The sequence below is a fragment of the Rhinoderma darwinii genome, chromosome 3 (genome assembly GCF_050947455.1).
Source record: "Rhinoderma darwinii isolate aRhiDar2 chromosome 3, aRhiDar2.hap1, whole genome shotgun sequence".
In the NCBI taxonomy this organism is placed as follows: Eukaryota; Metazoa; Chordata; class Amphibia; order Anura; family Rhinodermatidae; genus Rhinoderma; species Rhinoderma darwinii.
The window spans coordinates 151,585,343-151,611,429 of NC_134689.1; the positions used below are offsets into that span (position 1 = coordinate 151,585,343).

The 26,087-nt window shown below is 41.0% G+C and overlaps 1 protein-coding gene across 1 annotated transcript in view; it reads right to left on the bottom strand.

Annotated features, from left to right (window-relative positions):
• Positions 1-26,087, bottom strand: part of HMGA2 (high mobility group AT-hook 2) — a 284,522-nt gene that overhangs the window by 55,769 nt on the left and 202,666 nt on the right. The window contains exon 4 of the mRNA XM_075860115.1: positions 20,926-20,952. Within this exon, the coding sequence (XP_075716230.1) occupies positions 20,926-20,952 (27 nt within the window). The remainder of the gene's footprint in view (positions 1-20,925; positions 20,953-26,087) is intronic.

A 26,087-nucleotide genomic window follows, 5' to 3' on the forward strand; every position in this document is an offset into this window, starting at 1 on the left:
GACAATGGGACCCTTTGGACACGTTTAGCATGTACATCAGGAGCTTTCCCAACGTACTCGCTAAATTAAAACAAAAAAACGCAATGGGATCAGGGCCTTAGGTAGGTCTGCATCTCAGGCTTAGAAAGCTCCATTCCCACTTCCGGTGTCATGTGGGTGTAAGGGAACTTAGAACAACATTTTGTGCTTAGGGCATGGCAAGATTCTTTGAACCTTCCCTGCTGTTACTGGATGGCGTGGACCTGGCTTTACATTTTCATACTAATTAAAGATTTCCATAAGGCCAGGATCACACACAGTTTTGATGAAGTTTTGTTGCAAATTTGGGCTCAATTTATTCCAAGTGCACCAAAAAAGAAAGAAAAGGTATAAAGAAAAGACTTCTGCATCTCCTTTCTTTTGTGTCTATGTCTGCGTTTGGCTCAAAAAAACGGTGCCAAAATCTGCCACAGAAACTGCATCAAAACTGTGTGTGTAAACCTGGCCAGAAAGACAAGCGATAAGAAACTTTCTATATCTATCACTCATGTCAAATACTTTAAAGCATGGGCATTTGGGGGGGGGGGGGGGGGTTTGACGGGGCACTTGATTAGTTTGGCTTGAAGAATTTAGGGGTCTATATTTAGGAGCTCTGAAGTCATTTAGGAGTCTGGTCTAGGGTTTAAATTAATGTAGGGGTCTGGTCTGAGGTATGTTAGAGCTCCGGGGTTTGAATTAATTTAAGGGTCTGGTCTTGGGTATGAATTTATCTTAGGGTCTGAATTAATGTAGGAGGTCTGAATTTATTTAAGTATCTGGTCTCTGAAGTAATTTAGAGGTCTGAATTAATTGACAATGTGCCCCTCAGACAAAAAAAAAAACAACAGTCTTGCACCCCTGCTATAGAGGCTGGGGTTGGGCTTTAAAAGCGAGGAGCCAAAGATGTCTAGGAAGAAATCTCTGCAGTCTTTGGGAGAGGTCGTCATAGTGGTCTGCACCGGATGGAGAAAAAAAGAATAGTGAATGAATTCAAATCAGAGAAGATGTCAAATGTGAGTCACTGGATTTAATAGTTGTTCATGCTGCCTATGTCAGATTAGTACAGTTCTGTAAAACTGGTATCTCACTACTATATGGTCACTGCATGGCGGTATTAGACTTTGTAAAGCGGGAGTGTACAATTCTCTCTGACTGAAGAATCAGGTACATGCCTTCCCCTGGCTCTGATTACGTGTTTCTGCATTCAACTTTTATTTTCTTTCTTATGTTTACTATGTGTTTAAGATATTTATGGGAGGAGTAAGGAGAGTGAAGAAACAAAACAAAACTTATTGCGGTGTTGTGCACAGCAATTTTCCGCTCCCGCCTAGATTTTAACATCCTTAACAAAGACTGTTGAAAAGCCATGTCCAAAAGAGCCCGTTAAGTGTTACATGAAGTCCCTATGACTTTGTATTATGAAGCCATAGGCTCTCCAAGAACTGCCATAAAGTGCTTCTGTGGCATCATATTCTCCCCTTTTCTTTTTTTTTATACAAATAATTCTTTATTCCATTTTAAACTTTCAAAGTTCATTCTACCAAACACTTTACATTAACTAATTTATTTGTTATCCCTATTTCCTCCACCCCCTCTAAATGGAGAAAGAGAAAGAGGAGGAGCTAAAAAAAAATATCCAATTCCAACTATTCCATTCCTTCTTCCATTTAATCTCCTTATTTTAGATCTATACAATATTCTTTTTATATTTCAAGATTCTATTTACTAGATTTTCCCAGATCCTTAGTGATAATGTTTTAACAGAGAACCAAGTTCTAATTATTCACAGCCTCACAAGGAATATTACTTTCATAACAGAGTATTTAATTTCTATATGACAAATTACTTTTTAGAGGTCTCCCAAAACTCCACATACAATCCCAAAGGGCAAACACACTTTGCCACAAAAAAAAATCTGAATTTTAGGGCATTTCAAACTGAGATAAATTAATTCTATGAATGGTTGGCTACACCGTAAACAATTGGAAATATCCCTTACTCCAATTTTCTGCAAAAACAATGGAGAGTAATCTACTTGATTCAAAATGTTAAATTGTTTCAATTTATGATTCGCACTAAGGGAAATCAATGGAGCATTTTTCTAAATATTTTCCCATTGAGAATTCTTCAGTTCACCCATGTCCTTATTCCACTTAGCCCTACTATTAAATTTAACTCCACTTGTGATGGCTTTAATAATCTGTGCATATGTTACTGACACCGTTTTTTGTATTTTTTTTTTAAGACGTGAATACACAAAATAAAAATAAATAAAATGTGAGACTATTGTTTCTTTTGTATCCCCATCTTCGTGAATGCATGATAAAATTTTATATCATCTAAACCTATACTTTTCGTCAATATTATACCACCTTTTAAATAAATTGAATGAGAAAAGCTTTCCATCTTTAAAAATGAGAGACCAAAGTATCCCCTTTCATAACTCAAAAGCGATAATCCTGTATTTTCAGGAATTCCTTAAGGTTAACATTTTCCCTTAAAGGGGTTTTCCCATGAGAGACATTTATGACATATCCACAGGATATGTCATAAATGTCAGATAGATGCGGGTCTCACCTCTGGGACCCGCTCCTATCTCCAGAACGGGGCCCCCTAACCCTTGTTCACCCGCTCTGTGTTGCGGCTGAATGAGGTATATTCCGACCATAAAAAAGGTTATATGCTCGTAAGGTGGGACCCGCATCTATCTGACATTTATGACCTATCCTGTGGATATGTCATAAATGTCTCTCATGGGAAAACCCCTTTAAGTGCGTAAACCATAAGTATCAATTAATAACCAACATTTTTCCATTAAATTCCACAATTTTTGTAAAAGTTCACATACAGCCCAAATTTTTTTTACTAAAGAAAGCTTCCAAGATTCGAATAGGCTAAAAATATCTTTGTAGTTCCCCTCATTAATTTTGACAAGAAACGTCAATATAATCAAGATCCTCAAACGTGGAACCAAAAAAATACATCTGAAAATTTGGCAGGGATTTAAAAATAGGGCAGATTAACTAATGTGTCAAAAATGTGACACAATTTGGCACATTTCATTTTACAACAGGATGTTTGCACCTCTCTAGACACTTTAGAAAAAACTTTTGAAAAACATGAGGTTTTGCAAAAAAGGGGTGTGGCTTAAATGCTCCAAAAATCTGGCACAAATGAATCCAAATCAAAAGGTGATATAAAAAGAAGAAAATTGTCTAGCATGTCTAGCTAGATGCACCAAATTTATCATACAGCACACACCACTGTGATAAATTTGGATCATCTTCTGACTGTCTAGTCTGAGTTAACACTGTCTGAAACTTGGAAATCATTAATAAATCTGCCCCAATATCCTTTGTTTAAATTTGATTATATTTCTGACCCATATTAATTCATTTAGTATTACTTCAATTATCTTAAATATATTCTCATTAATCCAGAGTAAAGAGGCACTTAAAGAAGCTCTGTCACCAGATTATCAAATCCCTATTTCCTATTGAAGATGATCGGTGCTGCAATGTAGATAACAGCAAAGTTCTTTTTTTGAAAAATGATCATTTTTGCCCAAGTTATGAGCAATTTTATATTTATGCAAATGAGCTTTTCAATGGACAACTGGGTGTGTTTTCTCATTTTACCAACTGGGCGTGTATTGTGTTTTTACCAACTGGGTGTGTATTGTGTTTTTACCAACTGGGCGTGTATTGTGTTTTTACCAACTGGGCGTGTATTGTGTTTTTACCAACTGGGCGTTGTGAATAGAAGTGTATGACGCTGACGAATCAGCATCATAAACTTCTCATCGTTCCCACCCAGCTTCTTTCACTGCAGAAATACAGCGTGACGTCACCTACAGGTCCTTCAACATTGTCATCGGACAAAGAAGATACATCGGCTCCAGGCGTCCAAAAGGTTAATATGCTCGTCTCTAGGGAGTTTGCTATGCTTACCTGCACATACCCTGCACTGTAGCCTCTGACGCCTGGAGCTGATGTGTCTTCTCTCTTCCGACGCCAGGCTTGAAGGACCTGTGGGTGACGTCACGCTGTGTGTCAGCAATGAAAGAAGCTGGCTGGGAATGATGACGTCACCCACAGGTCCTTCAACCTTGGCGTCGGAAGAGAGAAGACACATCAGCTCCAGGCGTCAGAGGCTACAGTGCAGGGTATGTGCAGGTAAGCTAAGCAAACTCCCTAGACATGAGCATATTAACCTTTTGGACGCCTGGAGCCGATGTATCTTCTTTGTCCGACGACAATGTTGAAGGACCTGTGGGTGACGTCACGCTGTATTTCTGCAGTGAAAGAAGCTGGGTGGGAACGATGAGAAGTGTATGATGCTGATTCGTCAGCGTCATACACTTCTATTCACAACGCCCAGTTGGTAAAAACACAATACACGCCCAGTTGGTAAAAACACAATACACACCCAGTTGGTAAAATAAGAAAACACGCCCAGTTGTCCAATGAAAAGCTCATTTGCATAAATATAAAATTGCTCATAACTTGGGCAAAAATGATCGTTTTAAAAAAAAACAACAACTTTGCAGTTATCTACATTGCAGCGCTGATCACATTCAAGAGGAGATAGGGATTTGATAATCTGGTGACAGAGCCTCTTTAAGTAATACAGCAATTAAGGCAAGATCACCGTTTCATTTAAAAATATTGATCTGCCCTGGAAAGAGGCAATTTTAACTAGATGACCACTTCAGCCCTGATTTTCCTTATCGATGGGCATAATATTAAAAGGAATAAAATCCTTAACCTTCCCCACAATCTTAACCTCTAGATATTCAAACTCTTAAATCGAGGGGTAGTAATACAGATTTTCCCCCCTTAATGCTCAGGCCGCTTAACCACCAAACTTTTCAATGGTCTTAATTTCCAAGAGAACAGCTGTGGTTGAATCATCTAGAAAGAACAAGATATCGTCCGCATATAGCAAGACTTTATCTTCCGGATAAGAATTGCCAAGGGCTGTATGAATAATGCAAATAATAAAGGAGATAATGGACAACCCTGTCACGCAGTCTTCTTAAGGGTTAAGGTGTCAGCACACTCACCATTTATGTTTATTTTATCTACCAGAGATGAAAAAATTTACTTCACCCAGTTTACATAGTTCTGGCCTACTGCAATTCTCTCCAAAACCCTTCATAGGAACCTTCACTCCACCCTGTCAAACGCCTTGGTGTTCCCTTTGATGTAGGGTCCGTCATCAGGTGCACATGGTGGCGGCTTTGGCGCATGCGCATTGCGTCCCGGCATTTGGGCAGCTGGGTCATCTCACTGGCTCACTCGTGGAGGGTGGGGTAAGTGCGTCCACAGGTGAACGCCATTGCACTTTTGATTATTTTTTCATTTGCTACGCTATATAGAGACACTACATGTCTACATGCAAACTTACCCCTGAGGAAGCCACTTTGTGGCGATACGCGTGGGGCTTTCTATCCCTTTTCTCCCCCATATAGCTTGAGACACAGGACATGCTGATCTGATGCCTAATCGGTGCAACATTTTCACACACATTTTCTTCTTTTTATCACATCACGTCCTGGCTGGAGGTAATGTATATTCATTGTCAGGACACTGCAGTAATGTTATAGTGTGTTTATGTGGCTACACATAACGATATAGCTATATCGCTATGTGCAGAGTAAATGAATGGAGAGAAGTGTATGACGCTGATTGGTCAGCGTCATACACTCCTCTGTACAACTCCCTCTTGGTCAAAAAGTAAAACACGCCTCGTTGTCCATTGAGAAACTCATTAGCATAAAGCTAATATAGGTCATAACTCCGTCAAAAATGATCGTTTTTCTAAATAAAAAAACACTGTTGTAATCTACATTACAGCACCGATCACACCATGTACAATATAGGGAATTTATAATGTGGCGACAGAGCCTTTTTAAGAAGAGAATACAATTCCAAGAAAAAGTTAGTAAACCCTTCAGAATTACCTGAAATTCTGCATTGATTACTAATAAAATGTGGTCTGATTGTTATATGTCACAACTATAGACCAACACAATGTAACTAAGGCTGTGTTCACAACATCGTTGGTTTCCGTTGAGGGGTTCCATCGGACCTTTCCGCCAGAGAACCCCTCAATGGTAAGGCAAACGGACACCATAGGTTCCGTTTGCATTACCATTGATTTCAATGGTAATGCTTCCGTTGCTAATGGTTTCCGTTTGTCAACATTGTGTAAGGTTTCAGTTTTTTGACGGAATAGCGCAGTCGATTGCGCTATTGATTCTGTAAAAATGAAATGGAAACCTTACATAACGGTGACAAACGGAAACCATAAGCAAGCGACGCCTTACCAATAGAAACAAACGCTGATGTGAACAGACCCTAAACTAAGAACACACAAATATTTGTACTGTTTATGTCTTTTATGAGCACATTGAGTAAACATCCACAGTGAGGTGAGAAAAAGTAAGTGAACCCTTGAATTTAATAACCTGTAGATCCCCCTTTAGCAGCAATCACTTCCATCAAACGTTTCCTGTAGCTGCAAATAAGAGTTGCACAATGTTGGAGAAATATTGGACCCTCCCTCCCTGCAAATGTGTTTCAGTTCCTCAATATTTCTGGTCTGCCTTGCGTGCTCAGCCCTCTTAAGGTCATGCCACAGCATCTCAATCTGGTTAGAGGTGTGGTCCATTTTAGAAAACCCATTTTCATACACGCTATTGGATAATTCTGAGTTTATAGAGGGTGGTCCTCTGTTCAGAATCCTCATCTCTTGGCCAAAGTGTCTCTAAGGCCTTGTTCACAAGTCAAAAACGTGTCAAAAACGCTTTAAAAAGCGCTTTGCAAAAACACTAGCATTTTTGATGCATTTACATGTAGTTTTTTTTTAGTGCCGTGTGAACAAGGCCACTCTGGAGGATCTGTCCTGTATTCGGAGACAACCAATTAATTTGAATGGACACCGTGTATTGCTTAATTTCCCCTGTGGTGATGTTGCAGGGAAATTGAACACTCACTGCCAGTTTTCCCCAGAGATTGTTGCGGATGGCTGGGGATCCCAATAGGGGAACACTTTGTGATCTTATTCTAAAGGGACCTCGTTAACAAGCAGGGGATATCCATAGGAGAGAACCCTTTTAATGCCTTGTTCACACGGCGCTCAAAAAAACAAAGTGTAAACGCAACAAAAACACAAGAGCTTTTGCAAAGCGGTTTTTAAAGTACAGGCATTTTTTACGTGTTTTTTACTGTGTTTTCGGCACGTTGTTTGGTTGCGTAATTAGGACTCACGTTGACTGGTGGAACTGGGCCCGTTTTACGTGCCAGGAAATGATATGATGCTTCTTTTTTTACACTACGTGTTTTTTTAAACACGCGCACGTAAAAAAATGCGTCATATGCACTAAAATGCATTTTCCCATCGATGTGAATGGAAAGATTAAAGCATGCGTTTTTCGGCGCGTAAAACACGGAAAAACACATCGATTACATGACGTGTGAACAAGGCATAAGACCAATCGCTCTTTAATTAATTTACTTGTGTGCTTTGGGTGATTGCCTTGTTGCCTCAGCTAACAATTCTTCAGTTTGAGGTCATAGGCTGCTGTCCTTACATTTTCCTATAAAATATTTTTAAACAACTTTGAATTTATTGTTACCTTAAAGGGGTTGTCCAGGAATACATTTTATTTATATTTTAACCTAACGGGACATGTACATTTACTTTTCTAATATAATGTCTGTTTATATGTGGCAGTGTTACATACTTCTAATTCGCGGCCACGTGACTGCACCAGGAGTACATTTTTTATTCTGTGTCTTTGCTCAGGCAGCACTTCCGGCTGAACAAAGGCACAGCACGTCATCAACTACATTTACAGGCAGTAGTCCGGATGGATGTTTCATGAGTTCTTCAGAGCTCCACCTCTGGTCCCACTGCCTGTACACACAGTTGATGACGCGCCGTGCTTCTGTTCAGTCGGAAGTGCTGGCTGAGCAAAGACACGGAGCGTCATCCATCATAGTACACGCTCCCTCCTCCTCACACTTCAAAGAACGGTTGTAACATGGCCGACGAGAAGGAGGGGGCGTGTACTATGATCAACTGTGTTTACAGACAGTGGGATCAGAGGCGGAACTCTTAAGAGCTAATGAAACATCCGCATGGCCCACTGCCTGTAATGTAGGAGGAGGGTATTTTGTTGCTCCCTGTATGAGCGGAATCCCTAGCCACAGCTTCGGCTGAAGTTGTGGCCGGGGATTCCTCTCCAGGAGAAATCCCTGACGTCACTGTCCATATATAAACAGTGACGTCAGGGACTTCTTTAGCGGAATCCCCGCCGCTGTGGCATTTATGGACAGTGAAGTCAGGGACTTCTACTGGAGCGGTCCCATACAGGAAGGTAGCGGGGGGCCAATATATGGGCGGGGGTGCCATCTATTGTACAAGGGTGCTGTGTAACACTACCTACAGTGGGGCTCTGTGGCATTACCTACAGGGAGGCTCTGTGGCACTACCTACAAGGGGGGCTGTGTGGCATTACCTACAGGGAGCTGTGTGGCATTATCTAGAGAGGGCAGTGTGTGGCATTATCTACAGAGGGCAGTGTGTGGCATTATCTACAGAGGACAGTGTGTGGCATTATCTACAGAGGGCAGGTGTGGCATTATCTACAGAGGGCAGGGTGTGGCATTATCTACAGAGGGCAGGGTGTGGCATTATCTACAGAGGGCAGGGTGTGGCAGAAAATTTACAAATGAAATTCATCAGTTTTTAAAATGGACAGGGAAAAAAATCAGATGCAAAACGGGTCAAAATCGTTCGTTAAAAGCGGAAACACGGCCTGGAGAGGATGCAAAACAGACCAAAATGGCTGTTTTTATCGGCCGACACTCGAACCCGGTCGTGTGAATAGAGCCTAAATGTGGTTGATGACGAAACGTGCCTCTGTTCAGCCGGAAGTGCATGAAGCGTCATCTCTCCTAGTACACGCCCTCGTGTACATGCTCCTCCTCCCTGATGTAGAAGGAGGAGAGGGCGGCGTTGTTATTCCTTAATCTCCGCGTGCCCCGATTGTTACATAAATACAGGGCTGATGGGGTTATATGGTCCCCATCATCCCAGTATGTGACGCCCATCATCCCTGTCTAGTACCCCCAACATCCCTGTCTATTACCCCCTTTCCTGTATATAACTGGCATCATCCCGGTATAGGATGTTGGGGGATATACACAGGGATGATGCGGGTTATACTCAGGAATGATGGCGGCTATTTACAGGGATGTTGGGGGTAATACATAGGGATGTTGGGGTTATATACAGGGATGTTGCGGGTTATACACAGCGATGTTGGGGGTAACATTCCTGTATATAACCCCCATCATCCCTGTGTGATTATTAGTGTGTGTGACTGCGTGCAGGGAGGGAGCTGGCTGCCTAGTTCTAGCAGGGAATGACCCTGTGAACATAAAGGGACGTGGCAGTATGCAAATAGCTGAGATGCTGTGGAGGGAGGAAGGGGGATGTAAGCTGTCCCCTCAGATGCAGCAAGGGTTCATGGGTATGGTCGGTTACAAGACAGGAACAGAAGCAAGTAATGTAAACAAACAGAAAGAGCAGCAGTGATGATTGAGCTCAAACAGAAACTGGTTAGAAGGTATGTAGGGAGTTTTAGGAAAGGCAAACCAAGGCTAGGGGACACTTTTTAGAAAATATTTTTTTCCTGGCCAACCCTAGAATTGTGACTTGGATAATAAACCAGACCACATTTTATTAATAATCAATGAAGAAATGTAATTTTTAAGTGTTCACTTACTTATTCTTACAACTGTACCTCCGTAATATGGTATGCCATGAAACATGTTGCAATTTTTTATGTAAATCAGAGAAATGTGGCCATACAATATGGCTCCACAGAGCCGTAATATGGTCATGTGCATTAGGCCTTACAGGCAGGCCACCACTGTATTTTTACAGTACTAAACAGAAAATATGAAATTCACCACATTAAGGCTATTTTCACATCTGCATCAGGGCTCCATTGCGAGGGAGCTTTCCGTCGGAACGGAGCCCTGACAGATACAAACGGAAACCATAGGTTTACGTTTCCATTACCATTGATTTCAATGGTGACGGATCCGGTGCGAATGGTTCCTGTTTGTCTAAGTTGTGCAAGGGTTCCGTCATTTTTACGGAATCAATAGCGCAGTCGACTACACTATTGATTCCATCAAAACGAAGGAACCCTTGCACAACTGAGACAAACGGAAACGATTGGGACTAGATCCATCACCAATGAAATCAATCCGTCACCATTGAAATTGGTTACAGTTTGTGTCAGTCAGGCTCCCGTTCCGACGGAAAGCTCAGACGGGACGTAGAAACGGGACCCTGGGCAGATGTGAACGAAGCCTAAGGTCAGTAATCCTTCATTAAATTAAGATTGTATACTGCTTGCAAAACAATTAGAGTGAGTATAAAGTCCCCAGGCAGCATTGTTAGAAAAAGGATAAGCTTCAAACTAAATTCTCACTGCAACATGGAAAAGACATCAATGGGGATATTCTCAAGGAAACAGATGGAAAAGGAAAAGATTCCTGTGAATGCAGTTTGAGATTTACATTATCCTCCTATGAACTTCCATGTAGTCCCCATGTTTATATAATTTATCACTATTTCCCAACACCATTCAGATTAGGAAGCCCACATGAGCTCATGTCCTAGTTGTTTCATCTCATACTGAACTCCTCTACTTTAAAGGGAAACTCATTCAAACATAAAGAAGAACTGTGGAGTACACTGACAGAATAGCTGAACATGGCCTCCGACCTTTTCAATAGGAGTCTTTTTAACAACAAATAACTGTGATGTCAATTAGGGTAAATTCTATAACTGTACAAGGACAAAGAATTAAAAGTTTCACTTTCATTTTTCAGATTTTTATTCTAGAGAAGCAGACTGAAGGGTTCCTGACAATTTATCTGAGAACAAGGGTGAAGTATACACTGGGATTTGCAGTCATTGACTAAAACAGAGCTACTTTTAAAGAGGCTCTGTCACCACATTATAAGTGGCCTATATTGTACATGATGCGATCGGCGCTGTAATGTAGATTACAGCAGTGTTTTCTATTTAGAAAAACGATCATTTTTGATGGAGTTATGACCTATATTAGCTTTATGCTAATGAGTTTCTTAATGGACAACTGGGCGTGTTTTACTTTTTGGCGAAGTGGGCGTTGTACAGAGGAGTGTATGACGCTGACCAATCAGCGTCATACACTTCTCTCCATTCATTTAAACAGCACAAAGCGATATAGCTATATCGCTATGTGCAGCCACATAAACACACTATAGCGTTACTGACAATGAATATACATTACCTCCAGCCAGGACGTGATGTGTATTCAGAATCCAGTCACTTCTGTAGCGTCTCTGTGATATTTACAGCAAGGCAAACGTAATCTCGTTTTAAATGACAGGTTACATCGTAATCTCGCGAGATTACGCTTGCCTTGCTGTAAATATTACAGTCCAGTGCAACTGCAATTATCAGGTTGTATGCTTGAGGAAAAATATAGGGTTTAGTGGTGCACACACTTTTTAAGGTGTGTATTTTATAGGTTGTTCCTTTTTTTAAATTTCCAGCTTAACCCCTTGCGTACCTTCGACGTAATAGTACGTCGCTGGCCGCTTATTCCAGCGTACCTTCGACGTACTATTACGGCGCAGGAATAAACTGTCACTATGTGAAATCACATAGTGACAGAACAGCGGCGGCAGCTGTCATTGACAGCTAACCGTCTCTGCTACCGGCCTGGGGACCAATTAGCAGTCCCCAATGCCGGCGATTGCTGTGATTGGTCAGTGTCTGAAGACTGACCAATCACAGCCGTCTGTGACGTCGACTGCAGGAGAAAGCTCCTGTCACTTTCTCTGATGTCCTCACTTCTGTGAGATACGTGAGGAGATCAGAGAAAGCAGTGTAAAAAAAAAAAACACTATTTTTATTAACCCCTTCCCGAAAATGAGCGTATAGTAACGCACTGAGGATGAAGCGGGCACAGGAGCTGTGCTCGCTCCATCTTCATCGGATGTCGGCTGTAATATACAGCCGACATCCCACTGCAACTACAGCGATCACTGTCCTCTCCGATCGCTGTAGTTTAACCCCTTAAATGCCGCTGTCAATAGCGACAGCGGCATTTAAGTGATTGCTACAGAGGGAGGGGGCTCCCTCTGCACCCCATTGCCCCCCCCCGCGAAAAATCGCTGGGTTCTGATGGTTGCAATGGCAACCAGGAAGCCTAGCAACGGCTTCCTGGTTGCCAGGTATGGGAGCCTATTAGGTCCTGCCCAAGGCAGGACGTAATAGGCTCAACTGTCAGTTGTAAAGTGACAGTTGAGCCTATTAGGTCCTGCCCAAGGCAGGACGTAATAGGCTCAACTGTCAGTTGTAAAGTGACAGTTACAATACACTGCACTACATCAGTACATACAGAAGTAGTGCAGTGTATTGTGCAGGGGATCAGAAGATCAGATCTTCCAGTCCCCTAGTATGTGTCAAATAAAAAGTGAAAAAAAAGTTAAAAAAAAGTTTTAGATAAATAAATACAAGTTTTACGTCATAAAAACAATAATCGCCTGGTTTCCCTGATCAAGCCCTTTATAATTAGAAAAAAAATGAAAAAAAAGACAAAAACTAGACATAATAGGTATCGCCGCGTTCGTATCGGCCTGACCTAAAAAAATATCATATTATTTATCCCGTACGGTGAACACCGTAAAAAAAATACCATAAAAAACAATGGCAGAATTTCCTTTTTTGGTCACGTTGTTTCCAAAAAAATGGAATAAAAAGTGATCAAAAAGTCGCGCGTAGCCAAACATGGTACCAATAAAAACGACAGTGTGTCACGCAAAAAATGTATGTACTCCGCACAGATTACATATGCCCCCACATTATAAACTGAAACACCAGTAAAACACTAAACAAAACTACTACCAAGCAAAATCTGCGCTCCAAAAGCCAAATGGCGCTCCTTCTGGGCCTGGCAGTGTGCCCAAACAGCGGTTTATGACCACATATGGGGTATTACCGTACTCTGGAGAACCGCTTAACTATTTATGGGGCGTATGTCTCCAGTGGTACAAGCTGGGCCCAACGCATTGGGCACTGAAATAGCATATATGTGGAAAATGTCAATTTTCAATCTGCAACATCCACTGTGCACTAATTTCTGCAAAACCTTTGGGGGTCAAAATGCTCACTACACTTCTAGATGAATTCCTTGAGGGGTGTAGTTTCCTAAATGGGGTCACTTCTCGGGAGTTTTCACTGTACTCGTACCTCAGCGCAATGCAACATGGCGTCAAAAACAAATTTTGTAAAATCTCCACTCCAAAAACGAAATTGCACTTTTTCCGTTTAGACCCTTGCCGTATGTCCAAATAGCCGTTTACAACTACATATGGGGTATTTCCGTAATCAGGAGAAATTGTGTAACACATTTTGGGGTGTCTTTTCTCCTGTATTCCTTGTGGAAATGAAAAATTCTGAGCTAAAGCTACAGGTTATTGGAAAAAAAAAATGTTTTCATTTTCACGGACCAATTCTAAGAAAATCTATAAAACACCTGAGGGCTCAAAATGCTCACTACACCTCTAATTTAATTCTTTCAGGGGTATAGTCTCCAAATTGGGATCACATGTGGGGAATTTCTGCTGTACTGGTACTTCAGGGACTCTGCAAATGCGACATGGCCCCCAGAAACCAATTCAGCTAAATCTGAGCTGCAAAATCCAAATGGTGCTCCGTCCCTTCTGAGCCCTGCCATGGGTCCAAACAGCAGTTTATTACCACATAATGGGGTATTTCCGTAATCAGGAGAAATTGCTTTACAAATGTTGAGGTACTTTCTCTCCTTTATTCCTTATAAAAATTAGAAAATTCTGTGTTTTTTCCAAAAAAAAAGTCTCTTTTCATCTTCACAGACTAATTCCAATAAATTCAGCAAAAAACCTGTGGGGTCAAAATGATAACTATACCACTAGAAAAATTCCTTGAGGGGTATAGTTTCCAAAATGGGGTCACTTTTGGGGGGATTCCACTGTTTAGGTCCCTCCAGGGCGTTGCAAACGTGACACGGCACTGAAAACCATTCCAGTAAAATCAGCGCTCCAAAATCCAAATGGGGGTCCTTCACTTCTGAGCCCTGCTGTGGGTCCAAACAGCAGTTTATTACCACATATGCGGTATTTCCGTAATCGCGAGAATTTGCTTTACAAATGTTGGGGTGCTTTCTCTCCTTTATTTCTTGCAAAAATGTGAAATTTTTACGTTTTTCCAGAAAAAAAGTAGATTTTCATTTTCACAGACTAACTCCAGAAAATATAGCAAAATACCTGTGGGGTCAAAATGCTAACTATACCCCTAGATAAATTCCCTGAGGGGTGTAGTTTAAAAAATGGGGGTCACTTTTGGGGGTTTCCACTGTTTTGGCACCACAAGACCTCTTCAAACCTGACATGGTGCCTAAAATATATTCTGAAAAAAGGAAGCCCCAAAATCCAAGAGGTGCTCCTTTGCTTCTGAGGCCTGTGTTTCAGTCCATTAGCGCACTAGGGCCACATGTGGGATATTTCTAAAAGCTGCAGAATCTGGGCAATAAATATTGAGTTGCGTTTCTCAGGTAAAACCTTCTGTGGTACAGAAGAAAATTTATTACATATGAATTTTTTAAAAAAAAATGAAATTTGAAAATTTCAGCTCTACTTTCCTTCAATTCCTGTAAAACGCCTAAAGGGTTGAAACACTTTCTGAATGCTGTTTTGGATACTTTGAGGGGTGCAGTTTTCAAAATGGGGTGTTTTATGGGGGTTTCTAATATATAGGGCACTCAAAACCACTTCAGAACTGAACTCGTCCCTGAAAAAAATCGCTTTTTGAAATTTTCTTAAAAATATGAGAAATTGCTGCTAAAGTTCTAAGCCTTGTGAGGTCATAGAAAAATAAAAGGATGTTCAAAAAACGATGCAAACATAAAGTAGACATATGGGAGATGTTAATTGGTAACTATTTTGTGTGGTATTACCATCTGTTTTACAAGCAGATGCATTTAAAATTGGAAAAATCATAATTTCTTCATATTTTCGCTAAATGTTGGTGTTTTTCACAAATAAGCAATGAATTTATCGACCAAATTTTTGCACTAAACTAAAGTACAATATGTCACGAGAAAACAATCTCAGAATCAATTGGATAGGTAAAAGCATTACGGAGTTATTACCACATAAAGTGATACATGTCAGATTTGAAAAAATGGGTCTGATCCTCAAGGCCAAAATGAGCTGGGTACTCAAGGGGTTAAAAACAGATTTTTTTGGTCTTTTCAATTCTGGTTATATTATGAAGATAAGTGCATGAAGACATAGGCATAAATTAACTCTGTACATATTTAACTTTTATTTTCAGGATGTGTGGTCCAACTAATTTTTCTGCTCGGTCACTTTTAGCCACAAATATTAATTTGTTTGCATTTTTCTATGGCAAATTGCATGATTGGGCCTCGGTCTATAAAGTGCTGAGTGGCATTTTCACAATGAGCCAGGTGTTTACTTTCAAATATATAGGTATGTTTTTTTTTAAATCTTTTATTTGTACATGTCAAAAGCTGGAAAAGTGTCCTGGCAACCAGAAGTGCAAAATCTCCAAAATAATAAATAAATAGCAGCAAAAGGGTATGTGCACACACACTAATTACGTCCGTAATTGACGGACGTATTTCGGCCGCAAGTCCCGGACCGAACTCAGTGCAGGGAGCCGGGCTCCTAGCATCATAGTTATGTACGATGCTAGGAGTCCCTGCCTCTCTGCAGGACAACTGTCCCGTACTGTAATCATGTTTTCAGTACGGGACAGTAGTTCCATGGAGAGGCAGAGGCTCCTAGCATCGTACATAAGTATGATGCTAGGAGCCCGGCTCCCTGCACTGTGTTCGGTCCGGTACTTGCGGCCGAAATACGTCCGTCAATTACGGACGTAATTAGTGTGTGTGCACATACCCAAAGGGTTAAAGGGAACCTGTTACGTTGAATATGCAGTCTAATTTGCAAATAGCAGATAGAGCAGGAGGTGGTGAGTAAATTGATACATAAATTTGTGCAAAAAGATTTTAGTATAACTTGTAATTTATTGATATGTCTCTGCTCCTTCTGGATTTAGGAGTCCAGTGGGTGGTCCTACTCAGTGGTTGATAGCCATCTCTGTATGTACACTCACACAAGAAAGGCTGCCAATAAATGTGTGAGATGGCCCACTGGATTCCTAAACCCAGAATGATCAGAGATTTAGATGAATAAATTACAAGTTAAACGTTTCCCACAAAACTCTACATCAATCTGCTTATCTCCTCCCACTCTATAACATGCTGCTTGCAAATTAAACGTCATTTTCAACGTGACGGTTTCCATTTGAGATAAACTAATGAAGGATGGGATATGAAAAAATGAAGAGGGGTATTATTAGTGACTGCGCTATTGATTCCGTCAAAAACAACGGTACCCTTTCACAAAGGTGACAAACGGAAACCATTAGCAAAGTTTCCGTCACCTTTGAGATCAGTGGTGATGCAAACAGAAGCTAAGGTTTCCGTTTGCCTTTCCGTTGAGGGGTTTCCCCGATGGAAACATCAAACAGAACACTAGCTTTTTAAAGTATATGCGTTTTTTACGCTTTTTTCGCTGCATTTTTGGCACGATTTGTGGCCGCGTAATTAGGACTACCATTGACTAAGGGAATTAGGCGTGTTTTTGGCGCCAAGAATTGACCTGATGCTTCTTTTTTTACACAACGCGTTTTTTAAACACGCGAGCATAACAAAAACGCTTCGTATGTACTACAATGCGTTTTCCCATTGATGTCAATGGGAAGCTTAAAGCAAGCGTTTTTGACACATTTTTCGGTGCATAAAACGTGGCAAAAACGCGTCGATTACACGCCGTGTAAACAAGGCCTTAGGAAAACAGGACGATTATTGTTTTTATTACATAAACCTTTTATTTATTTATTTTTACACTTACTAGGGGACTTGAAGATCTGATCTCCTGATCCCCGGTACGATACATTGCACTACTTATGTATAGTAGCTGTTTGCTGTGTTCAGTATATATATATTTAACACATTTGGGGATGACTGCCAAATATTACATGCCCTCTCTTTCAGCATTTTTAAGAGTACAAACTATGATTGATGTAGAGGATTGTGGTATATATGAACTATGCACTACTTGATCTATTATTTTTCAATTGTTTTTGTGTGTAAACCTCTGCTTGTATATGAGTTTTAGGCGCAAATGTATGTCATCTGATTCCAGGAAACATATAGCGTTTGGGGGGTGCACCCCCTTTTTAAGGTGTTTCTCATCTGTATTTTACAGGTTACTTTTTTTAAATTTCCAGGTTGAAACCAGGTTTTGGTCTTTTCAATTTTGGTGATTTTATGAATTTGCATTGTACAGTATATTGCATCTACATTGATATTTGCATGGTATGTATGAACTCTGTACATAGTGGACTTTTATTTTTAGGATGTGTGGTCCATCTAATTTTCTGATTGGGTCACACTTTTAGGAACAAATATCAGTTTTTATGTATTTTAATAAAAAATTGCACTTTGGCATAAAATTGCATGACAGTGCCCATGTGTATAATGTGCTGAGCAGCATTTTGACAACGTGCCAGGTGTCCACTTTAAGAAAGTGTAAATTAGTACATGTCAAAAGTGTGAAAATGTTCCTGGCTACCATAGGTCCAAAATGAAAAAATATACCTGCCAGCAAAAGGGTTGAAGTAGTACACATCTGATCATGAGCATAAATGTATTTGACAAACTCATAAAACATATCACACACAAATACAATCCTTTCACACAGTGTGGATTTTGTCAGTATTTTGCATCTTTTTTTTTAACCACAACCAGAAGGGGTACCTAAAAATAGAATAAAAATGTCTACATCTTCTTGATTTCAAACGCAGTCCTGATTTTGGCTTTTAAAAAATAGATGAAAAAGACCAAAACTGCACTGTGTGAACTAAGTCTTACTTAACTTTTTATGTTGAATGTGTCAAAATGTAAAATCCTGTTCAAAGCCGAACATACTTTTTGAGAAAAGTAGTTCTATTTTGCCTTTTCAGATCCAAAAATCAATTCATATTATATATGAAACCAGCAAATAAGCAAAATTGAGACAATGGAACACCAAACAAACAATGAAAATAAATAACATGTTCACTAAGGCCCTATTCATATGAGAGGGATAATTGGCCGTATGACGGGCGTTTTTTTAACAGCCGTCACAAGACTGCATTAAAATCCATGCATGTCTAGGAGGCTATTCACACAGCCATTTTTTTTTTACGGACTGCGTGAACGGCACGGGAAAAAATAGGACGTCCTATTTTTGCTCGCTTTCCCGGATCCTTCAATAGACTCAAGTCTATAAGGGATCCGTGAAAACAGGTCCCACACGGGTGCAAATCTGCTGTGAAAAACTGCCATTTTTCACGACCAATTTGACACCTGGTTGTGTGAATAAAGTTAAAGGCTAAATTCACACTTGCGTTGTATAATCCGTTACGCTAATCCGTTTTTAGATTAGAATTAGAATAAAAAAATCGATCAGTTAAAAATCCCATTGAAATCAAAATAAGGAATGCAAACTGATTACAATCCCTTTGTATCTGTTTTACATTGACACCAATGATAAAAAATAACACATCCGTTAGACATCCGTTTTTTTGAACAGAGTAAAAGTCCTGTACTTTGCACTTTTATCTCCCTCAAAAAAATGGATGACTAACACAATGGACACAATTAAAAATCCCATTGATTTTAATTGGATTTTTAACTGATCCATTTTTATCCTTATTCTGATCTAAAAACGAATCAGAGTAATGGATTATACAACACAAGTGTGAGCTTAGCCTGAGGCCCTATTCACACGACAGGGTTTCCGTCACGCGGCTGCAGTAGGAACAATAGACCCCAAATGAGGCTATTCACACAACCGTTTTTTTGACGGCCCGGCAAACCGGGTCATCAAAAAATGGGACATGCCCTATTTTCAGCCGTTCTCCCATAGAAGTCTATGGGGCCGGGTAATACACGGCCATCACTGGAATGTGTTCCGAGTGACGGCCGTGTCTTCCGTCGCTCGCTCTCTCCTCCTCACAGTGCATGTGAGGAGGAGGGTATTTTTTTTACTCCCTGTAGGAGCGGAATCCCCAATCCCCGGCCACAGCTTCGGCAAGGCTGTGGCCGGGGATTGGGGATTCCGCTCCAGGAGAAATCTCTGACTTCACTGTCTATATATGGACACAGTGACGTCAGGGACTTCTGAAGAGGAATCCCCGGCACTGTGGCTGGTGTACCCGCTCCAGGAGAAGTCCCTGACTCCACTGTTCATATATGGACATTGAAGTCAGGGACTTCTCCTGTCTACAGAAAGGTAGGGGGGGGGTGCCATCTATGGGGGGGGGGGGTGCTATGTAAAAGAGTCCTGTGTAGAACTACATACAGGGGGACTGTGTGGCACTACTTACAGGGGGGCTGTGTGAAACTACCTACAAGGGGGGCTGTGTGAAACTACCTGCAAGGGGGGCTGTGGCAGTATCTACAGAGAGAAATGTGTGGCAAAAAATGTACAAATTAAATTCATCCGTTTTTAAAACGGACAGGGAAAAAAAAAGGATGCAAGACGGGTCAAAATCGGCCATTAAAAACCGCAAACATGGCCCGGAACGGATGCAAAACGGCCAAGAAAAACGGACCAAAACAGCAGTTTTTATTGGCCGACACTCAGACCCTGTCATGTGAATAGAGCCTAAGGTTTTATTCACACGATAGGGTCCGAGTGTCGGCCGATAAAAACGGCCATTTGGGTCCATTTTTCTCAGCCATTTTTACATAGCATCCCCCCACCCCCATAGATGGCACCCCCTCCTACCCTTCTGTAGATAGCGCCACCATCCCAGGAGAAGTCCCTGACGTCATTGTGTCCATAAATGGAAAGTGAACTAAGGGACTTCTCATTGCCGAAGCTGTGGCCGAGGATTGGGGATTCCACTCCTACAGGGAGCAAAAAAATAACCTCCTCCTCTTCACATGCACTTCGCACTGTGAGGAGGAGGAGGAGGAGGAGAGAGCGAGCGACGGAAGACACGGCCGTCACTCGGAACACATTCCAGTGATGGCTGTGTATTACCCGGCCCCAAAGACTTCTACGGGAGCCGGGCGGCCGGGAGAACGCCCGAAAATAGGGCATGTCCCATTTTTTTTTTTAATCGGTCATGTGAATAGCCCCTATTCCTACTGCGGCCATGTGACGGCCGTTTTTTGAAAGGGTGTCACAAGGCAGAGAAACCCTGTCGTGTGAATAGGGACTTACATTCCATTTAACAAAATATTTATTTTACATTATTAGGCCTTATTCACACGTGTTATACGTCCGTGCTACGCGCGTGATTTTCATGTGCGTCGCGCGGACCTATGTAAGCAAATGGGGTCGTTCAGACTGTCAGTGATTTTCACGCAGCGTATGTGTGCTGCGTAAAACTCACGACACGTCCTATACTTGCCCGTGTTTCACACAGCACGCACCCATTGAAGTCAATGGGTGCGTGCAAATCGCACACGGCACACGGAAGCACTTCCGGGTGCCGCACGGAGTGTCATAATGATGCCGGCTGCGCGGAAATCACACAGCCACGCACCATATGCTGATGCCACACGGACCTTGTGAATAAGGCCTTATTATCATTACTTAGACTTGGCTTTTATGGCCAAAGTTTGGGTAATAGGTTTCATGATTACACAGTCAGCTACAAAATAAATATAGGTTAAAAATATATAAAATAGCGGTTTACCTGACCAGACTTCTTTTCCTGTTGTGGCTGCAAAAAATAAATAAAAAATATGGAATTTAAAGCAGATATGGTAACATATCAAATACATTATAGTTATTCTCATCCACAGCTGCATTCACAATTCTGCAGGCTTCTGAGATACAATCAGTTTCAGATCCAGCAAATGGTAGAGAGACTTTAGTGCAATGCTTCCTGGGAAAGTATGAAAAATGCTCTCCATGGAAAAGGAGAGTGCCAGAAGAATCTGTTTTCTAGCGAGGCTGTACACATGGCAACTTACATAGCCAACCAGGACCCTACTTTGAAATACTGTCTACAGTATCTATTTTCGGCTGCTAACCCATGTTTCGAGGCTCTCTAAGAGGTCAGACATGGACTTACAGGGTAGCTCACCAATACAAGAGCTGAAAGAAGTTCTCTGGCATAAATACATTAAAAAATATGATGCCCCTATGCCACTTTATTTTGACACCTAAAGAGGCTCTGTCACCACATTATAAGTGCGATATATTGTACATAATGTGATCGGCGCTGAAATGTACCGTAGATTACAGCAGTGTTTTTTATTTAGAAAAACAATCTATTTTCACCAAGTTATGAGCGATTTTAGCTTTATGCTAATGACTTCTTAATGCCCAACTGGGCGTGTTTTTACTTTTGACCAAGTGGGCGTTGTGGAGAGAATAGTGTATGACGCTGACCAATCAGCGTCATACACTTCTCTCTCATCCATTTATCTGCACATAGTGATCCTGCGTTGTTCACTATGTGCTGTCACATACACACACATTAACATTACTGAAGTGTCTTGACTGTAAACAGACTTCGCGTCCAATCAGGACGGGATGTCTATTCACAATCCCAACACTTCTGTAACGTTTGTGTGTGATTTACACCACAGCAAGCGTAATCTCGCTGTAAATGACTGCTTACAGCGAGTATTCAATACCAGTTGTACAAAGACAAACAAACACTTAATACATGTGTACCAATGGCCCCTGTGATCACACTGAAACTCAGAAATCAGAACAGGAAGTGTTTTCAGGAGGATCTGGAAGTAGTACAACTGCATGCTTTGGGACCTAATGAATGCCCCCAGGTCTGCCATCCTTCTGCTCCTATTAAGCCCTGCCATTTGCAAGGCTTAATAGTAGCTGGTAAACAAATCCCAATATACTGCAATACTTTTGTTTTGCAGTGTATTGTACCAGCTATTTAGCAATAGCTGGTCAAGGTCCCCTAGGGGGACTACATTTTTTTTTTTTTTAATTGTTTTTAGTAATGTACAAAAAAAAAAAAAAGTTTAAAAAGCAAAACAAAACCTCTTTTCCTCTAATGTAAAAAAAAAAAAGAGGAAACAAAATAGGTATTGTCGTATCCATAAAAGTCTGAACTATTACTAATATCACGTTATTACATAATACTATTAGATTATTTAACAGGCACGGTGAAAAAAAATACCAAAAATTTCATAATGGCTGTTTTTTGGTCATATACAGTGAAGGAAATAAGTATTTGATCCCTTGCTGATTTTGTAAGTTTGCCCACTGTCAAAGACATGAACAGTCTAGAATTTTTAGGCTAGGTTAATTTTACCAGTGAGAGATAGATTATCTAAAAAAAAACCTGAAAATCACATTTTCAAAATTATATATATTTATTTGTATTGTGCACAGAGAAATAAGTATTTGATCCCTTTGGCAAACAAGACTTAATACTTGGTGGCAAAACCCTTGTTGGCAAGCACAGCAGTCAGACATTTTTTGTAGTTGATGATGAGGTTTGCAAACATGTTAGATGGAATTTTGGCCAACTCCTCTTTGCAGATCATCTGTAAATCATTAAGATTTCGAGGCTGTCGCTTGGCAACTCGGATCTTCAGCTCCCTCCATAAGTTTTCGATGGGATTAAGGTCTGGAGACTGGCTAGGCCACTCCATGACCTTAATGTGCTTCTTTTTGAGCCACTCCTTTGTTGCCTTGGCTGTATGTTTCAGGTCATTGTCGTGCTGGAGACCCAGCCACGAGCCATTTTTAATGTCCTGGTGGAGGGAAGGAGGTTGTCACTCAGGATTTGACGGTACATGGCTCCATCCATTCTCCCATTGATGCGGTGAAGTAGTCCTGTGCCCTTAGCAGAGAAACACCCCCAAAACATAATGTTTCCACCTCCAAGCTTGACAGTGGGTACGGTGTTCTTTGGGTCATAGGCAGCATTTCTCTTCCTCCAAACACGGCGAGTTGAGTTAATGCCAAAGAGCTCAATTTTAGTCTCATCTGACCACAGCACTTTCAACCAATCACTCTCAGAATCATCCAGATATTCATTTGCAAACTTCAGACGGGCCTGTACATGTGCCTTCTTGAGCAGGGGGACCTTGCAGGCACTGCAGGATTTTAATCCATTACGGCGTAATGTGTTACCAATGGTTTTCTTGGTGACTGTGGTCCCAGCTGCCTTGAGATCATTAACAAGTTCCCCCCGTGTAGTTTTCGGCTGAGCTCTCACCTTCCTCAGGATCAAGGATACCCCACGAGGTGAGATTTTGCATGGAGCCCCAGATCGATGTCGATTGACAGTCATTTTGTATGTCTTCCATTTTCTTACTATTGCACCAACAGTTGTCTCCTTCTCACCCAGCGTCTTACGTATGGTTTTGTAGCCCATTCCAGCCTTGTGCAGGTCTATGATCTTGTCCCTGACATCCTTAGAAAGCTCTTTGGTCTTGCCCATGTTGTAGAGGTTAGAGTCAGACTGATTAATTGAGTCTGTGGACAGGAGTCTTTTATACAGGTGACCATTTAAGACCGCTGTCTTTAATGCAGGCACCAAGTTGATTTGGAGCGTGTAACTGGTCTGGAGGAGGCTGAACTCTTAATGGTTGGTAGGGGATCAAATACTTATTTCTCTGTGCACAATGCAAATATATATATATAATTTTGACTAAGTGATTTTCTTTTTTTTTTTTTATATATAATCCATCTCTCACTGGTAAAATTAACCTAGCCTAAAAATTCTAGACTGTTCATGACTTTGACAGTGGGCAAACTTACAAAATCAGCAAGGGATCAAATACTTATTTCCTTCACTGTGTATATATATATATATATATATATATATATATATATATATATATATATATATATATAAAAAGTCATAGTGATCAAAAGCGGTTTGTGCCAAAAAAAGAAGTACCTGTTAAAAATTACAGCTCACTGCGACAAAAATAAGCCCTCACACTGCGTCATTAATGGAAGTTATTAGTCTCAGAATGTGGAGACAAATCAATTTTTTTATAAATATTTTTTTCTTTGTAAAATATTTTTTAAAAAAACCATAAAAAAACAACAACAAACTATATAAATTTGGTATCGACATAATCAAAATGATCCACAGAATAAAGTTGTTGTTTTTACCGCACGGTGAAAGCTGTAAAAAAGAAACCCAAAAAAAAACAATCACTGTTCCTCCAAATTCACCCCCACATAGAATTTTTTTCAGTTTCCCAGTACATTATATGGCACTTTAAATGGTGCCAATAAAAACTACAGCTTACCCCACAAAAATAAGCCCTCACACCAAAATAAAAAAGTTATGTCTCCTGGAAGGCAGGGAAGGAAAAACTAAAACAAAAAAATTTAAAATGGCCTGGTCCATAAGGGGTTAAAAAGTAATGAATGCAAACAATTAAGGTGACAGATTAAGTAAAAACAAAACACACAATTCGCAGTTAAATATTTTTGGAACAATAACACTAAAATTCTAAAGCAATTTTCCCTTTGCACTACTATATTAATCACACCTGAAATGATGTTAAAACCACATCAAAACACAGAAAGACATTCTTCTAGCCTGAGTGATTCCTACTCCTCACTAAATCACTGCGCATCGCTTGGCTTGAGGTCCCGAACTCATGTGACTTTGCCACACTGGAACTCAATGAAAGAGCTGCCAGCTCTACCAAATGTTCAATGAATTACTTTCTGACACTTCAATGAAGGGAAAGACAAAGTCTGAAAACAGGCCAGCTCTGGCATCCTGCCCAGTATGTGTCACAGTAATTCTGAAAGCTGCCCTTCTAAAAAATGAACTCCATACAACTCAGACCACCATACAAACAGACACAAGTTTCAGTGGTTTTCAGGGTTATAACCGTGTGCATGTTCGAGTTTGTGGCACCCAGCGGCTCCAGACGCTACATGGACAGTTTTTCTTTATGTGTTTTTAGATTTATGAATGGTGTGTTATCTTGAACATTCACACACTAATTAAATTAACCTTCGTTTAGCTGAAAAGAGAGTCAAATATTTTATTTGCCTACAGCAGGGATGGGGAACGTAAGGCCCGCGAGATCATTTGGTCTAGCACGACCTCACTCAGACTGCGCTGCCGCCGCATTCTTCGCTACTTGGCTCCATCCGCCCTACTCACTCACATTTAGGGTATGTTGACACGCCAAATTACGGACGTAATTCGGGTTTTTTACGCCTGGAATTACATCTGAAATTACGGCTTGAATGCGTTGACAAACATCTGCCCATTGAAAGCAATGGGCTGACGTTTGTCTGTTCACACGAGGCGTATATTTACGCGTCGCTGTCAAAAGATGGCGCGTAAATAGACGCCCGCTCCAAAGAAGTGTCCGGTCACTTTTTGGGACGTAATTGGAGCCGTTATTCATTGACTTCAATGAATAGCAGCGCCAATTATGTCCGTAATGGACGCGGCGTTACGGCTGAAATGACGGGGCTGTTTTCTCCTGAAAACAGCCCCGTAATTTCGGCCGTAACGGACGTGCACGTGTGAACATTCCCTTAGGAGCAGGAGGAGGTCAGACGGAGCCAAGTATGGCTGCAGCGTCGGTCTGTGTGTGCCAGCCCGAGAGTGGTCCAGACCGGTCACATGACCTGAGTCACCTGACGTGAGTTCAGGTGAGTGAGGTCAGGTGACTGCAGTGGTCCACTCCCGGGCCGGCACGCACTGACCTCCTCCACTCAGACCGCCGCATCCTCATTCACTAGTAGTGAATAACACTACTAGGCTCCATCTACCCTCCTGAACTAAAATGTAGAAACTTAGCTGAGGCCTAAGGGTATTTTCACATGCAGAGTCAAAAACGTCTGAAAATACGGACCTGTTTTCAAGGGAAAACAGCTCCTGAT